This window comes from Mastigoproctus giganteus, chromosome 9, assembly GCF_048544385.1.
Source record: "Mastigoproctus giganteus isolate SK-2022 chromosome 9, ASM4854438v1, whole genome shotgun sequence".
NCBI lineage: Eukaryota > Metazoa > Arthropoda > Arachnida > Uropygi > Thelyphonidae > Mastigoproctus > Mastigoproctus giganteus.
In genome coordinates, this window is record NC_143583.1 from 216,997,318 (window position 1) to 217,011,051 (window position 13,734).

General features: G+C 38.2%; 1 protein-coding gene across 2 annotated transcripts in view; it reads left to right on the forward strand.

The window, feature by feature from the left end:
• The window catches only part of LOC150081124 (uncharacterized), a 1,253,880-nt gene that overhangs the window by 336,164 nt on the left and 903,982 nt on the right, over positions 1–13,734 (forward strand). For both annotated transcript variants that reach the window (XM_090381132.1, XM_090381131.1), the window contains exon 9: positions 11,087–11,185. In XM_090381132.1, coding sequence (XP_090237258.1) covers positions 11,087–11,185 — 99 coding nt within the window. The remainder of the gene's footprint in view (positions 1–11,086; positions 11,186–13,734) is intronic.

Genomic DNA, 13,734 nt, shown 5'->3' on the forward strand with positions numbered 1-13,734 from the left:
TTTACTTGTACCGCAATGGCTCCCAGCAGTCTCTGAAATACCATGCATCTTGTTTTTCAGGCTTCTGCTGAGGTAGAGACACACTGAGGTAGAGAGATTTTAAGCCAGAGAAAATCGAAGAGAGGGGATTCCAAATTACCAAGTGTCTGACAGGGAATATCGGAATGGACATATGCACAAATATCACCTTTGAGGTGAAAGGAATCATACAGCGAATGATTTGGGCATCTGAGATGAGCAGTAGTTGAATCAATCGATAACTGAGATTCTGTTAGAAAAAGTACATGGGGTTTGGTAGAATGCAAGTGGAAATGGACATCGTTGAGATTAGAACTGAAACTACGTATATTTGTGAAATGAATTAGGAAGTGCTTGAAGAGCTTGCTCTATTAGTTTAACAATTCATGGTATATTCGATAGTAAGAAAAAGTGGGTGAGACATGCTGTATGAAGTAATGAAATTTTTGGATATGGCTTATACGTCATAAGAATATACCCCAATCCTTGACATAATGTGGCCTCAACAATGCCCCCTCACATACACACTACTCGGACTCCCTTCAATCACTAGCTGGCAGAGTAGGGGTAGCAAGATTATACACTAGCTGATCCAGAAGCCTCCTAAAGAGTTACCAATAGGTTACTTCCTGTGCTAATTAGCGGCCGGCCTGCAAACACTGTTTTAAAGCTTTTCCCTCGAAATGTAAGGAAGATTTTATCTTGCCATGATGTTCATCATAACCTCAAAAGTCATTAGTCATATTGCATGATGGAAGGGTTGACCGGAACTTAGCTCTGGAGACTAAACATGGATTCAACTACTTCAAGCCTCCAATAAGCAAAGTGGTGGTATTGCACTGGTTGATGAGAGTCATCTACCACCTTGTATTTTCTGGTAACACGGAGGGGCGGCATTCCTCCATGTGGTATGGACATTACACCTCAATCCCTGCTTACGTTGGTTCACACGTGGGCGGTCACCCACAGTGTGCTTGTGCATGGAGGTTATACCTAGGGTTACTAACAGTCCCACCATTGTGAAGGTGCAAGCAGAGGGTTGGATTTTTTGAAAATTTAATGAAGTATCACTTCAACTTCAAAGGAAATTAATTATGGTGATATACTGCAAATGCATATTAAAAGCCTTCACTGAAAAACTGGGAATATTTTAAAGCAATTTAATGAGAAAACAATTTCATGATATGCAAGTGTTAAAAGAGGACACATTAGAATTAAACTTACTAACATCATACTGTACATCAAACTTTTACCTAAGAAGTGTCAGGCTCAGGGATCCCATTGAATAAAAAGAGAAAGTTTAAATTATTTTCTTGTTTAAAATTTCATGGGGGTGATTAGAAAAAAAGATTGTCTAAAAAAGCCCTTTAGGGGGTGATAATTAAAAAAAAGGTTGAGAAACTGCTTTAATCTCTTCGCCTACCAGAGGAAACATCACACTTTACCAAATCTTTTATAATGCTGCTATATCCTCTAGACTCTCACTCTCAATTTCATTTGTGTATCTGACCAGGATCCAGTTTCTAAACAACTGTCCTTTAACATACCATCCCAGTCTAATCAGAATCCTGTCTATAAAAAGAGATCTTTTAACCTCAAACATTTGTATCAAGACATTTGTCTGGATCTCCTAAGCCTTTAACCCTGGGATAGTTTGGTCAGCTGACTTACAGATTTGGCATACGCTTTATTCACAACCTGGATGGCCTCAATCTCAAAAATCGCTGCTTAAAAAATTTCCTCTCCCTCTTTCAACTGAAATGTTTGGCGGTGACCAGAACTTCATTCTCTTTTCAAATTAAAACAAATGTCTTTCAGAAACTTTAAAAAATCAATTAAATCAATTAAAATCATCGTAATCAATTTAACAAACTAATGAGAGAAGAAATCCAGCAATTCACATCTACTAGGATTAAGAGATTAAGAAGAATTCTACAATATAGCCCAAAATATCCTACCCGTTATTGCCAGATTAATTTCAGTTATGTGTTGGTTGGAACACATAACTCGTTTCAACAGTGAAACCAATCCTTGCCCAGAATTCAAAGAATATATTTTTTTTATGAAAATCCCAAACGCGAAAGGTATCAAAACCTATAGTACTTAGTACCATGCATGGGTTGAAGGAGAAATATGGGGGGGGGGAGATGCCGGAAACTTTGCTCTAGAGACTAAACATGGGTTTCACCACTTCAAGCCTCCAATAAGCAAAGTGGTGGTATTTCACCGGTTGATGAAAGTCATCTACCACCTATACCGTCTATTAAGAATTTAAGCAATATTTCTATCCCAAAATATATGATTAAAGACACGATTAAAAATCTTCCATCTAAAGGTATTACTGGCTAATAATATACCTATCTTCATGATCAAATTGCTAGTGTCTATATTTTAGACTTCCTTGTTTTATTTTCAATCAAGCCATAAATAACAAGTTTTCCCTTCTGAATGGGCTTGTTACAAAATCTTCCCACTACCGAAATGCAAAAACAATAATAGTTACAAGGACATTAGGCCAATATCAATTTCATCCTCTGTTCTAAAACTACTGGAAAGATCTATGCTTCCACCAATTATGAAACAATTTTTCCCAGTACATAATAATCAGACTCACTATGGAATTATGGCAGATCCACTTTGACCAATCTTCTCACAACAAACTTAATCATTCTAAATGCCCTTAACTATAAAAATCAAATCAATATAATTTGCACTGATATTAGCTCTGCATTTGATGTGGTCTCAATAAACTCTCTGCTGAATCTCCTCGAACAGTTTTACCTCATCAATGGAAACCTATTAAATTTATTTACCAACCTGCTGAATGAAAGTGTTCTTGTAGCAAACTTTAATAATACGAGGATTTTCAGAAAAGTAAGGCAACACATTTTTTCTCTCGATGATGTTTAATAATATGAAGTTGAAATAACACACCAAGAAATAAGTGAACATGCACCATTTCTCCACAAAGTCTCCAGTTTTATTGATGCACTTGTCCCAATGATGGATCAGTTTATCAATACCAGTACTGGAGAAGTCCGTGCCCACATGCAGTAATCATCGCACCACCTGATGAATTTCCTCATCCTTGGGGAAATGCTTTCCTGAAAGGTGCTACTTTCAGAGGACCGAACAAATTGAAGTCTGAAGGCACTAGTCTGGGCTGTATGGGGGATGTGACAGAGTTCCCCAACGATTATGGCGCAACCACTCATGAGTAATGTGGGCGGTGTGTGGAGATGCGTTGTCGTGCAACAAAATCATGCCGCTTGTCAGGAGTTCTCGTTGTTTGCATCAAATGTTGGCTTTCAGTTTTTCCAATGTTGCACATTAAAGCTGTGCATTGTTTGTTCCTCCCCTTTGACAAGAAATCCACCAACAGAGAACATCTTGGCGATCCCAGAACACTGTGGCCATGACTTTTCAGACACTGTGAACAGTTTGGATTTTTTTTGCACAGGAGATTGTAGATGTTTCCAGGTCATGGAATCTTGTTTGCTCTCTGGGGTAAAGTGATGAACTCATAACTTGTCTGCTGTGAATATGCGAGTGAGAAAATCCCTTCCTTCGTCACTATATTGCAAAAGGTTCTCCAGACACATGTGTCGTTCTTTGTCCTTCTCTGACAGTTGTTGCTGCACCCAGCAGCACACCTTTCAAAAGCCAAGGACACTGTGAACAGTCAACTTACTCATGTTCACTGTTTGTGCAATTTCATGCAGTTTCACTCAGCTGTTTTCAAGAATGATGCCCTTAATGTGCAAAATGTTGTCTTGTCTTGCTCAACAAAGGCCTGCCTGCCTGCCCGATGTCGATCTTCAATGTCAACACGGCCCGCTTTAAATTCATTGCACCAAAAAGCCACCTGCATCTTTGTCGTCACCTTTTTTGTCATACACATCAACCACATCATGGTGAATGTCATTTGGTGAAGAATCTTTTGCTTGCACAAAGCGAATAACAATTTCACTTTTTTGGACCACACTTGCACAGTAGCCGCCATTTTGCAACTGGAATCTGCTGTGAGGTGACAGTATTGCAACACTGCACTGGTGGTCTTTTTGAACGTTATTAATGGGTCTATCTGGCCACCGTGTTTCATCTCATTCCCTTTCACCATTATTAAGAAAAAAAGTGTTACCTTACTTTTCAGAAACCTCTCGTAAATCTTATCATTCTATGTGCTCTTCTGGGATCCCCCAGTGCAGGATGCTATCGGCAATAATTTGCTCTGTAATCCTCCAACCTTTCTTATTAACTCATAATCATGTAATTTCTTATGCATATGATATTAAAATCATTGCCACTTTAGATGCAATTCAATCATCTATCAGTAAACAAGAGTTTATCTGTAATACTCTCAAAGAATTCTCATCATATCACAACTCTTAATCTTTCACTCAACCCCCTCAAAATCTAGTCACTTCCAAATTTCCCTTAGATAGAACATCTTTCCGATAGCGGCCTCGCTTAATTCTCAAACCATTCCTATTGTATTGGGCTGTAAGGATCTTGGAATTTTCTGTGACTCCAAATTCAATTTTTCCCCTCATATAAATTACCTGTCAAAACAACTCGAGTCATTTCGTTGGCAAAACAAAACCTGCAACATACCCACTCTGCCCATATTATCATCCAATCCTTCTCCAAAATGATCAAGCCAAAAATTCTTTACACTTCTCTTATCTGATTTTGGTTTGGTCTCCTGTCTGGGCTGGTGTGGCCAGCACAAATATAAAAAAAATCTCTTCTCTTGAATACTGGTTTCTCAAATGGACATTTTTTAAGGCCAGCTATAAACCAGATGTGGGAAGCCCCTGGGGCTGTTTGGCCCTAAACACACTTTACGTTACACTTGTGAGCCATGTATTGGAAACTGCTAGCTTGGGGGGGATCCAAGGACTAATAGATTAACAGTAGCCGCTGGCAGAGGTAAAAGTGATTCTTGCTCTACTTCTATTGAAATGCAATTCAGCAGCAGCCTGGAAAGCAAGGCAATGGGAATTTCCAGGACTGCTGGGAGTCGTAGTGGAACAAGTAATATGGGCTGTGTTAGGATAATATATATGGGCTGTGTTAGGATAACTAAGACTAGAAATAGATGCATGTATACATGCATGTACACCAATGCTAGGAGTATAGTTAATAAATTTGATGAGCTTGAAGTGCTAGTCAAGACATCAAAGGCAGATAGATATTATTGGGATATAAGAAACATGGTATCACACACAGGCATTAGCATTAATATAGTCATATGATGCAAGAAAGAAAGCTTATGCAGCATCAGCCAAAAAAACCAAAAAAAACTCTCATTTACCCCTCCATTCATTCGAAATACCTGTCCAGATGAGCCTTAAATTTATTTAGTCTATCAACTTCCACAACAAGGGATGGACGTCTGTTCCACCAACCAACTACCCACCAGCTAAACGCAAAATTCCGCACATCTATCCTACATCTGTCTTTCCTCAATTTGAAGTTATGCCCTCTCAGGAGATTATTCTGAGCAAGAGGCCGAATCCCATCAGCATTGAGCATGCTCAAACCATTCAAGGCTTTATACACCTCTATCAGATCACCTCGCCAGTGCCTAGTCTCCAGACACTGTAATTTGCAAAACTTAAGCCTTTCTTTGTAAGAGTAACCCTTTGTTCCATTCACTAATCTTGTTGCCCTTCTCTGTACTCGTTCCAGCAGCTCTACATCCTTCTTGAAATGAGGCCTCCAGACTTGTATACAGTACTCAAGGTGTGCCTGACCATTGCCTTATACAAGCGAATAATCACCTCATCCCCGCTAGAAAAATTCCTGTATTTCATTGACAAGACACCATGAGCTACTCTTGCAGCCCATCTGCACTGCTCAGAGAACTTCATATCTGCCTGCACAATTACCCCCAGGTCCTTTCCATTCTCTATCAGTAGGGGTCTGGCAGCTAAATGACCAGATGAACAACGGTACAAGGCATCACACACATATATAAAGTCCATACACTTTTAAATCTCTGTCTTTTCCAGTCAACTGGTTCACCCACAATGTAAACTACGCGGAGATGGGAGAAACCCCTGATGCCGCTTGACCCTAAACACACTTTACACTTTATCAGTGTAGTACCACAGAGTTGATACGTTGCTCTGGGGTTGCTGTTTCCCATATGTAGTACTTTACATTTGTCAATGTTAAACTTAATTTGCTACCTCTCAGCCCATCTGCTCAACCTTTCCAGATCTTGTTGCAGCAGCATAGTGTCAGTAGTGTCCTTAACAACCATGCCAACCTTTGTATCGTGTGAAAACTTGAACATTAAGCTTGATATACCATCATCAATATCATTTATAAATACAGAAAACAATAATGGACCCAACACTGAGCCCTGAGGGACTCCACTAATAACATTAGTCCAAGATGAGCAGTGTCCATTGATTACAACTCTCTGTCTTCTCCCCCTCAACCATCCCTTTATCCATAGCAGCAATTTGCCTCCAGTGCCACACTGCTCCAATTTGTGCAGCAGTCTTCCATGTGCAACAGTATCAAAAGCCTTTCTATGATCCAAGTATATAATATCAAAGTTATTCCCTGCATCCAGGTCTTTTGTGACTGCATCATAGTATGCAATCAAATAGGTCAGGCAAGACTTTCCCTTAACAAAACCATGCTGTGTCCCAGCTATAACTGAAGTCTTGTCTAGATGATCCTGCAGTGCTTTTTTAACCAGTGCCTCCATTAATTTTCCTGCAACAGAAGTTAAACTCACAGGTCTATAATTACTTGTGTCAGCCTTTGTTCCTCCTTTGTGAATTGGGGTCATATTTGCACATCTCCAGTCTATGGGTACCTCCCCTGAGTCCAAAGAAGCTCTCATAATTATGGCTAAGGGTTTGCTTACTTCCTTTGCTGCCTTGTTTAATATAACTGGATAGATCCCAGGCTTAGTGTCAAAGTTTGCAGATGATACAAAGGTTGGCATGGTTGTTAATGACAGTAATGGCAGTGTGCTACTGCAACAGGATCTAGATAATTTTGGACAGATGGGCTAAGAAGTGGCAACTGAAGTTTAACCTTGACAAAATGCAAAGTACTGCATATGGGTAGAAGTAACCCCAGAGAAACGTACCAACTGTGTGGTACTATGCTTAAGGTGGTAGAAAATGAAAAAGACCTGGAAGTAATTGAGCATTCAGACATGAAGTTTTCTGAGCAATGCAGACAGGCTGCCAGGGCAGATCATGGGCAGGTTTTGTCAATGATATATAGGAATTTTGCTAGCAGGGAAAAGGAGGTGATTGTCCCTCTGTATACGGCAATGGTCAGGCCATGCCTTGAATACTGCGTACAGGTCTGGAGGCCTCATTTTAGGAAGGATGTAGATTTGCTTGAGCGTTACAGAGATGGGCAACAAGATTGGTGAGGGGAATGAAGGGATCCTCTTACCAAGAGAGTCTTAAGTTCCTGCAAATTGCAGTGGCTGGAGACTAGGCACCTGTGCAGTGATCTGATTGAGGTGTGTAAGGCTTTGAATGGGTTGAGCATGCTGAATTCTGATGGGATCCGTCTACTTGTTCAGGTTACGAACCTAAGGGGGCATAAATTCAAATTAAGAGAAGACAGATGTAGAATAGATGTGCAGAAATTTGCCTTTAGCCAGCGGGTGGTTAATTGCTGGAACAAACTTCCATCTGTCATTATGGAAGTTGATAAGTTAAATAAATTTAAGGAGGAACTGGACAGGCATTTGGAGGGAATGGTGTGATTTTTTTTTTTTTTTTTTGGCTGATGCTGCATAAGCTCATACACTTGCTTTCTTGCATCACATGCCACTACTACTATTACTACTACCCCCAGGTGCCTTTTTTATGTTTATCCTCAACAGTATCTCCTCCACTTTCCTCTCAGTTATTACAAAATTATTTAGCCCACTGCCAGAGTTTACTTCACCTCTGGCGTTCCCCTACCTGAATAATTCCTCATGGTGGAATGCAGATTCAAAATACTCATTTAGTTTGTTAGCCACCTGAGCACGATTCTCAACTGTTGAAACATCAATATCCCGTGGACCAATCTGATTCATCCCTTTCCTTCTGAGAGTTTACATAGGTAAAGAACTCTTTTATGTTTTTCTTTGCATCCTTTGTCAAGGATTTCTCATCTGCCTTTGCCTGCCTAATCTCCTTTGTGACTTGGTTACAGACCAACTTATATCTATCATAGGCTTCCATGTCACCCATTAATTTATATGTATCCCATGCATTTTTCTTCTCTGCCATCTGTCTCATTAGTTCTTCTGACATCCATTTAGACCTAAACCTTAAACAATATTTTTTAATTGCAATGTAAAGCCTAGTAGCTTCCAAGATAAGTTCTTTGAATGCTTCCCATTTTGAATTTGCTCTTGGTAACATCATCAGTTGGTCACACTGTATAGAATTTAAATACTGTCTGAGATCATAGTAGTTGCCGTTACGAAAACAAAAAGCCCTTCCCTTTACCCCTGAAGGTAGTTACCTCTGTGAGTAAATCCCACTTGAGCACACTGTGATCACTGCCACCTAGTGGTTCCTTTATCTGCAGATTCTTAATGCTTGAAGAAACACTACTGATAATCAGATCAAGAATATTACTCCCTCTAGTTGCCTCCCGAACATGCTGATGTAGAAAACAATCATCCAATAAATCCACAAAAGCCTTGCTAGTGTGAGAGTGACCAACACACAAATTCCAGTCAATATCTGGGAAATTAAAATCCCACATTATAAGACTCTCTGATTTACCTGCCCACTCTATTTCCCTGTACAGTTTCTTATTATACTCATAAGAATCATTAGGCCTATAGCACACTCCTACTCTCAATTTTGATCTCGCAATGCTTATGTCACACCAAACTGACCCAACACTGCACTGATGTCCAGCAATGTCGACTGGCTTCACTTCCTTGGAATTTATGTGTTTCTTAACTAATAGCATAACCCCTCCCCCCTTCCTATCCTGTCTATCCTTTCTGTAGACGTTGTACTCCCCAAATTGCAGTTCTGCATCCCTTATATCTGTGTGACACCACGTCTCTGATATCCCAACAATATCTGCCTTTGATGTTTTGAGCAATACCTCAAATTCATCAGATTTATTTACCGAACTCCTAGCATTGGTGTGCATGCAAGTATACATGCACCTGTTCCTATTGTTTGGCTACTCTAACACAACGCATATGTTTATTTGTACTACAGTGACTACCAGCAGTCTCTGAAATATCCTGCATCTTATTTTCCAGGCTACTGCTCATTCCAATAGAAGCAGTGCAAGAATCACTTTCTCCTCTGCCAATGGCTACTGTTAATCTATTAGTCCTTGTATCCCTCCAATCTAGCAGTTTTCAGACCCACCTAACACTGCCTCGATGGCATCAGCAAACATTCTTGCACCCCTTTCTATTTAAGTGTATCCCATCCCTGTAGAAGCAATCTCTCCTGTTAACAAGTACAGACCAGGCTGAAAAAAATTCTACCCCTTGAGCCCTGCACAATCTTTCCAGGGCCGAATTGATCGACAGGGCTCTCATCATATACTCCCTCCTATATGTTGTTCAATTGGTGACTTAGCAACTGAAAAGCAGCAGCGGCCAAAATAAGAGCTGCCCCTGGTTTCCATCCTTGCCAATAGGAGGTGGGGGCCACATGGCAGTGCATCTTATGTTTGACAATCAGCAGATTGAAGAAGTCAAAATAAAATTAGTTTGTCAATTCAGGTATCAGTTCACATGAAAGGAATAGGGTCAAGTATTTCTAGAATGACCCTCAGCTAAGTCCAAACTCTGTGCCTTTTTAGTCAGGTAATTCAGGAAGTCCAATCTAAGCTGTTGAAATTGTGAAAAGTCACATGTTGAGCAGGTCAAACCAATCCAAGATTAATTCAGCACATAGGAGAATGTCGAACCGGAATTTCACTAAGTCAGGAAATTCAGTAAATTTATAGTATAATCCGAACCAAAAGGCAGAAGATAATCTGAATTTACTAGTCTGGTTAGGGAACATGTAAGCTTATGTAATATAATAGGCCTGATACATGTAGGCTAATCCTTGAAAAAATCTGGTATTATGTCATCTTATCAAATAGTCAAACTAATCAACGTTCATAAAAAAATTCTGTCCGTAGAGTTTGTCTTCGAAGGAAATAAACTGAATTCTGTCAGCAGAGAATTCAGTTTATTTCATTCCAAGATAGGTATTTAGGAATCCAATTGATGTAGTTTGAGACCTGTGAGCTACCAGAATTGGTCCTTAAGAAGAATTCAGTCTTCACATCATAAGAAGTTTAAGTCAAGTAATTCAGATCAGTGCAGTTTCCAAACCTGCTAGATGGGTTAAGGAGTCAAACATGAAATTCTATCCTTGTAAAGGCAGTTTACATCATTTTATGATCTTCAGAGAGATCAATATAGTCTCATATAATGAATCTTAAAAATTCTCTAACTTGAAATCAAATCTTCTTATCCTGCATGTAATTTAAATAAGTCAGTGAGGTCAGAAAAGTACTAAACCCATAAATTAGGTTTTCCATTCCAATAAGTCACAACATGAATTCAAGCATCCTCACAGTCCAGCTGAACAAAGGCCATATTGTTTATGGTAATAAAGACCAGAAGAAGTTATCCATTGTTAACCAGAAGTAGTTCATACAGCAGTAAATCGTTTGAGAAGTTTTCAAGGAGAGGCGAGTAAAGCAATTGGTCTCGAAGCTTTTGGATCTGTTTGAAGTTTGTCTGGCTACGGTATAATTTTCAGTAATTTTGCATGAATTAATTTTTGATAAAATGTATGATAGATTTTATTTGCAACTGTTTTTGAGATGCTAATTAGTTAAAAAAAAAATAAGCAGCCAAAGAAAAAGTATTTATTTGAATTATATAAGTCAATTATATTTATTTAATTTATTATATCTATTAAATTATATACAAGTCTAATTATAGAATAATTAGAACTTAAATAATTGAATGGTTATGTGTATAGAAATATGACTTATTACAGGTAAAGCATTTTGAGGAAAATCTTACTTGCTTTTTTTTCTCCTCTAGGGTAGACCAGGTCCACCAGGTATTCCAGGTGATGCTGGCCTTCAGGGACTTCCTGGTTTACTTGGTCCAAAAGGTGAACGTGGATTGCCTGGAGTTTCGGTAAGTTCAATTTTTTGCAAGTGAATTTGATTTGAAAACTTGGAAAAACCCAAACAGAACAAAATGGGCAACTCATTGGCAACATTGGTAGCATTTCCCAGTGGCAATTTGTAGTATTTGTTATGTCTTTGGAAATCTGTAGTATAGACTGATAACTCTTATGATGCTTTCCTTTTAGGTAAATTGTAGAATTCTTAAAGTACCGATTTAAATTGACTCAAATTAATAGCATAACTTAATTTGTGGTACTCACCTTTTTATATACTCTGCAATTGACATGTTGAGATAGGATAAAATAGTAGTTGAGTTTAAAAATTGGAATTAATATGGATACGTTTAAATTTTGGATGATAGCACCTTAACCAACTGCACCTCTCTCTCTCTCTCTCTCTCTCTCTCTCTCTCTCTCTCTCTCTGTCTCTCTCTCCCCCTCTCTCTCTCAATCAATATTAGAGCTTACATCATTTTTATTAGATGCTAAATATTTCCGGTTCCACAATCAGATATACCAACAAATATATGGTTTACCTGTGGGATTGGGAAACACAGCCCCCATCCCCTATCCGAAATATACCTAGCCTCCATAGAAAATCAAATTTTACAACCTCTCCCTCCAGAGATTAAATTATATACCCGATACACAGATGACATCCTTATCATAGGAGACAAAACCATAATTGATAACCTTTTTATTAAATTTAATTCAGTGCACGACAGATTAAAATTTACTCTTGAATTAGAAGAAAATGGACAGATTAATTTCCTTAATCTCATCATATATAAAACAGATACTAAACTCAGAACTAGAATTTACAGAAAAAATATCCATACCGGAAAATATTTACATTTCGAGTTGCACCATCCACTTAGTACAAAAAAAGCTGTTCTCTATAATCAAATTTATAATGCCATCAAATACAGTTCTACCCAAGAAGACCTATCCAATGAACTCCAATACCTTACAGAAAAATTCATATCCAGAAAATATCCTCTTCAGTTAATCCAACAAATTATCACCACCACCCAAAATAATATCAACAAACCATCCAACACACATTACACGCAATAACACACATGTTGTTATATCTTACCACAGTGATCTTGCGCCGACCGGGCTAGCCGAGTGGGTAAAGTACCTGCCCGGCAACCCAAAGGTCACGGGTTCGATTCCCGCCTCGGGCTTGGATCAAAGTACTGCAAAAAACCTTGGGAGGTGCAATATGGCCACAGAAGCCGATGCGCCAACAACTACCAAATCAAAAAAAAAAAAAAAAAAAAAGTGATCTTGCTAGACAGTTCCGTCGATTATTTACCGGTACAGACATCACTCTCATATTTTCAACATATAATAAACTAGGATCAATGTTTAATTCATTTAAAGACACACTACAATAGCTTTAGAACAGGCCAGTCAAATACAGAACTCACGTTACATGTACAAGCCCACAATCACACCCCCCTAGTTGATTCAGCCATCCCTATCATTAAATTAAAATCTAGTTTTAAAATTTTTCGGTACAAAGCCCTTATTATAGAGTGGTTTCATCATCATTCTAAATTTAATGTATTAAATGCCAACCTACCATGTAATCTCTCACCGGCTTGAAATCTCATGCACCTGAGATTACCACATGTATCAAAGAGCATCACGGGAACATAGAGTCTTTTAAATACATGCGTTCACTCCCTCCCACTATCGCCAACTGAAGATGTTAACAACAAAAGTCAATTTGTTATGGCTCTTGGTCTCCTCAGTTTAACTTTCCTAGCTTTATCATTTCAACTTTTAATTCATGACAACCAAGGATGAAGATGTGCACTTCTATTTCCTTGAGCATATTTTAAACTCCGTTTCCAAAATTTAAATGTATCCATATTAATTCTAATTTTTAATCTCAACTACCATTTTATCCTATCTCAACACGTCAATTGCAGATTATATAAAAAGGTGAGTACTGCAAATTAAGCTATGCTATTAATTTGAGGCTTTCCTATTAGTCAAATGAATAAATACGTTGGCTTACATAATGCTCAGAACTTGTCAAAATAGTTAATTAAAAAGATGGAAATGTGCAACAAATATGTGGATGTTTATTTATTTATTTTAATTAAGAAAACATTCTTGTTTTTTTATGGGGGAGGGACAGGTGGTATTCATTTTATCAATTTTGAGAGCTTCTAAATTTGAAAACAACCTATGGGAATATCATAAACTTTTAATGCTAAATGGTCTTCTCCATTGTAAATTCTTTAGAGTACATATTTCTCCATTGCAGAGTGCAAGCATCGTGTGGAGACAGGGTTTTTTTTTTTTTTTAATTAAGAGAAAATTACTCTTTCTAGTAAATTTACTGTGGACTTTATTCAAGCGGGCTCTCGATGTCCATTTGTCAATCAGTTTTTTAAAATTCCAAGGAAACAATGTATATGGAGTAGTTGTGCTTGTTATAATTATAATTATCATTATAACATGCACATCACAAACTTGAGCACTAAACTAATTTTTTGGGTAAATGAGAATACTAGTAAAACTAATTTAATGATAATTT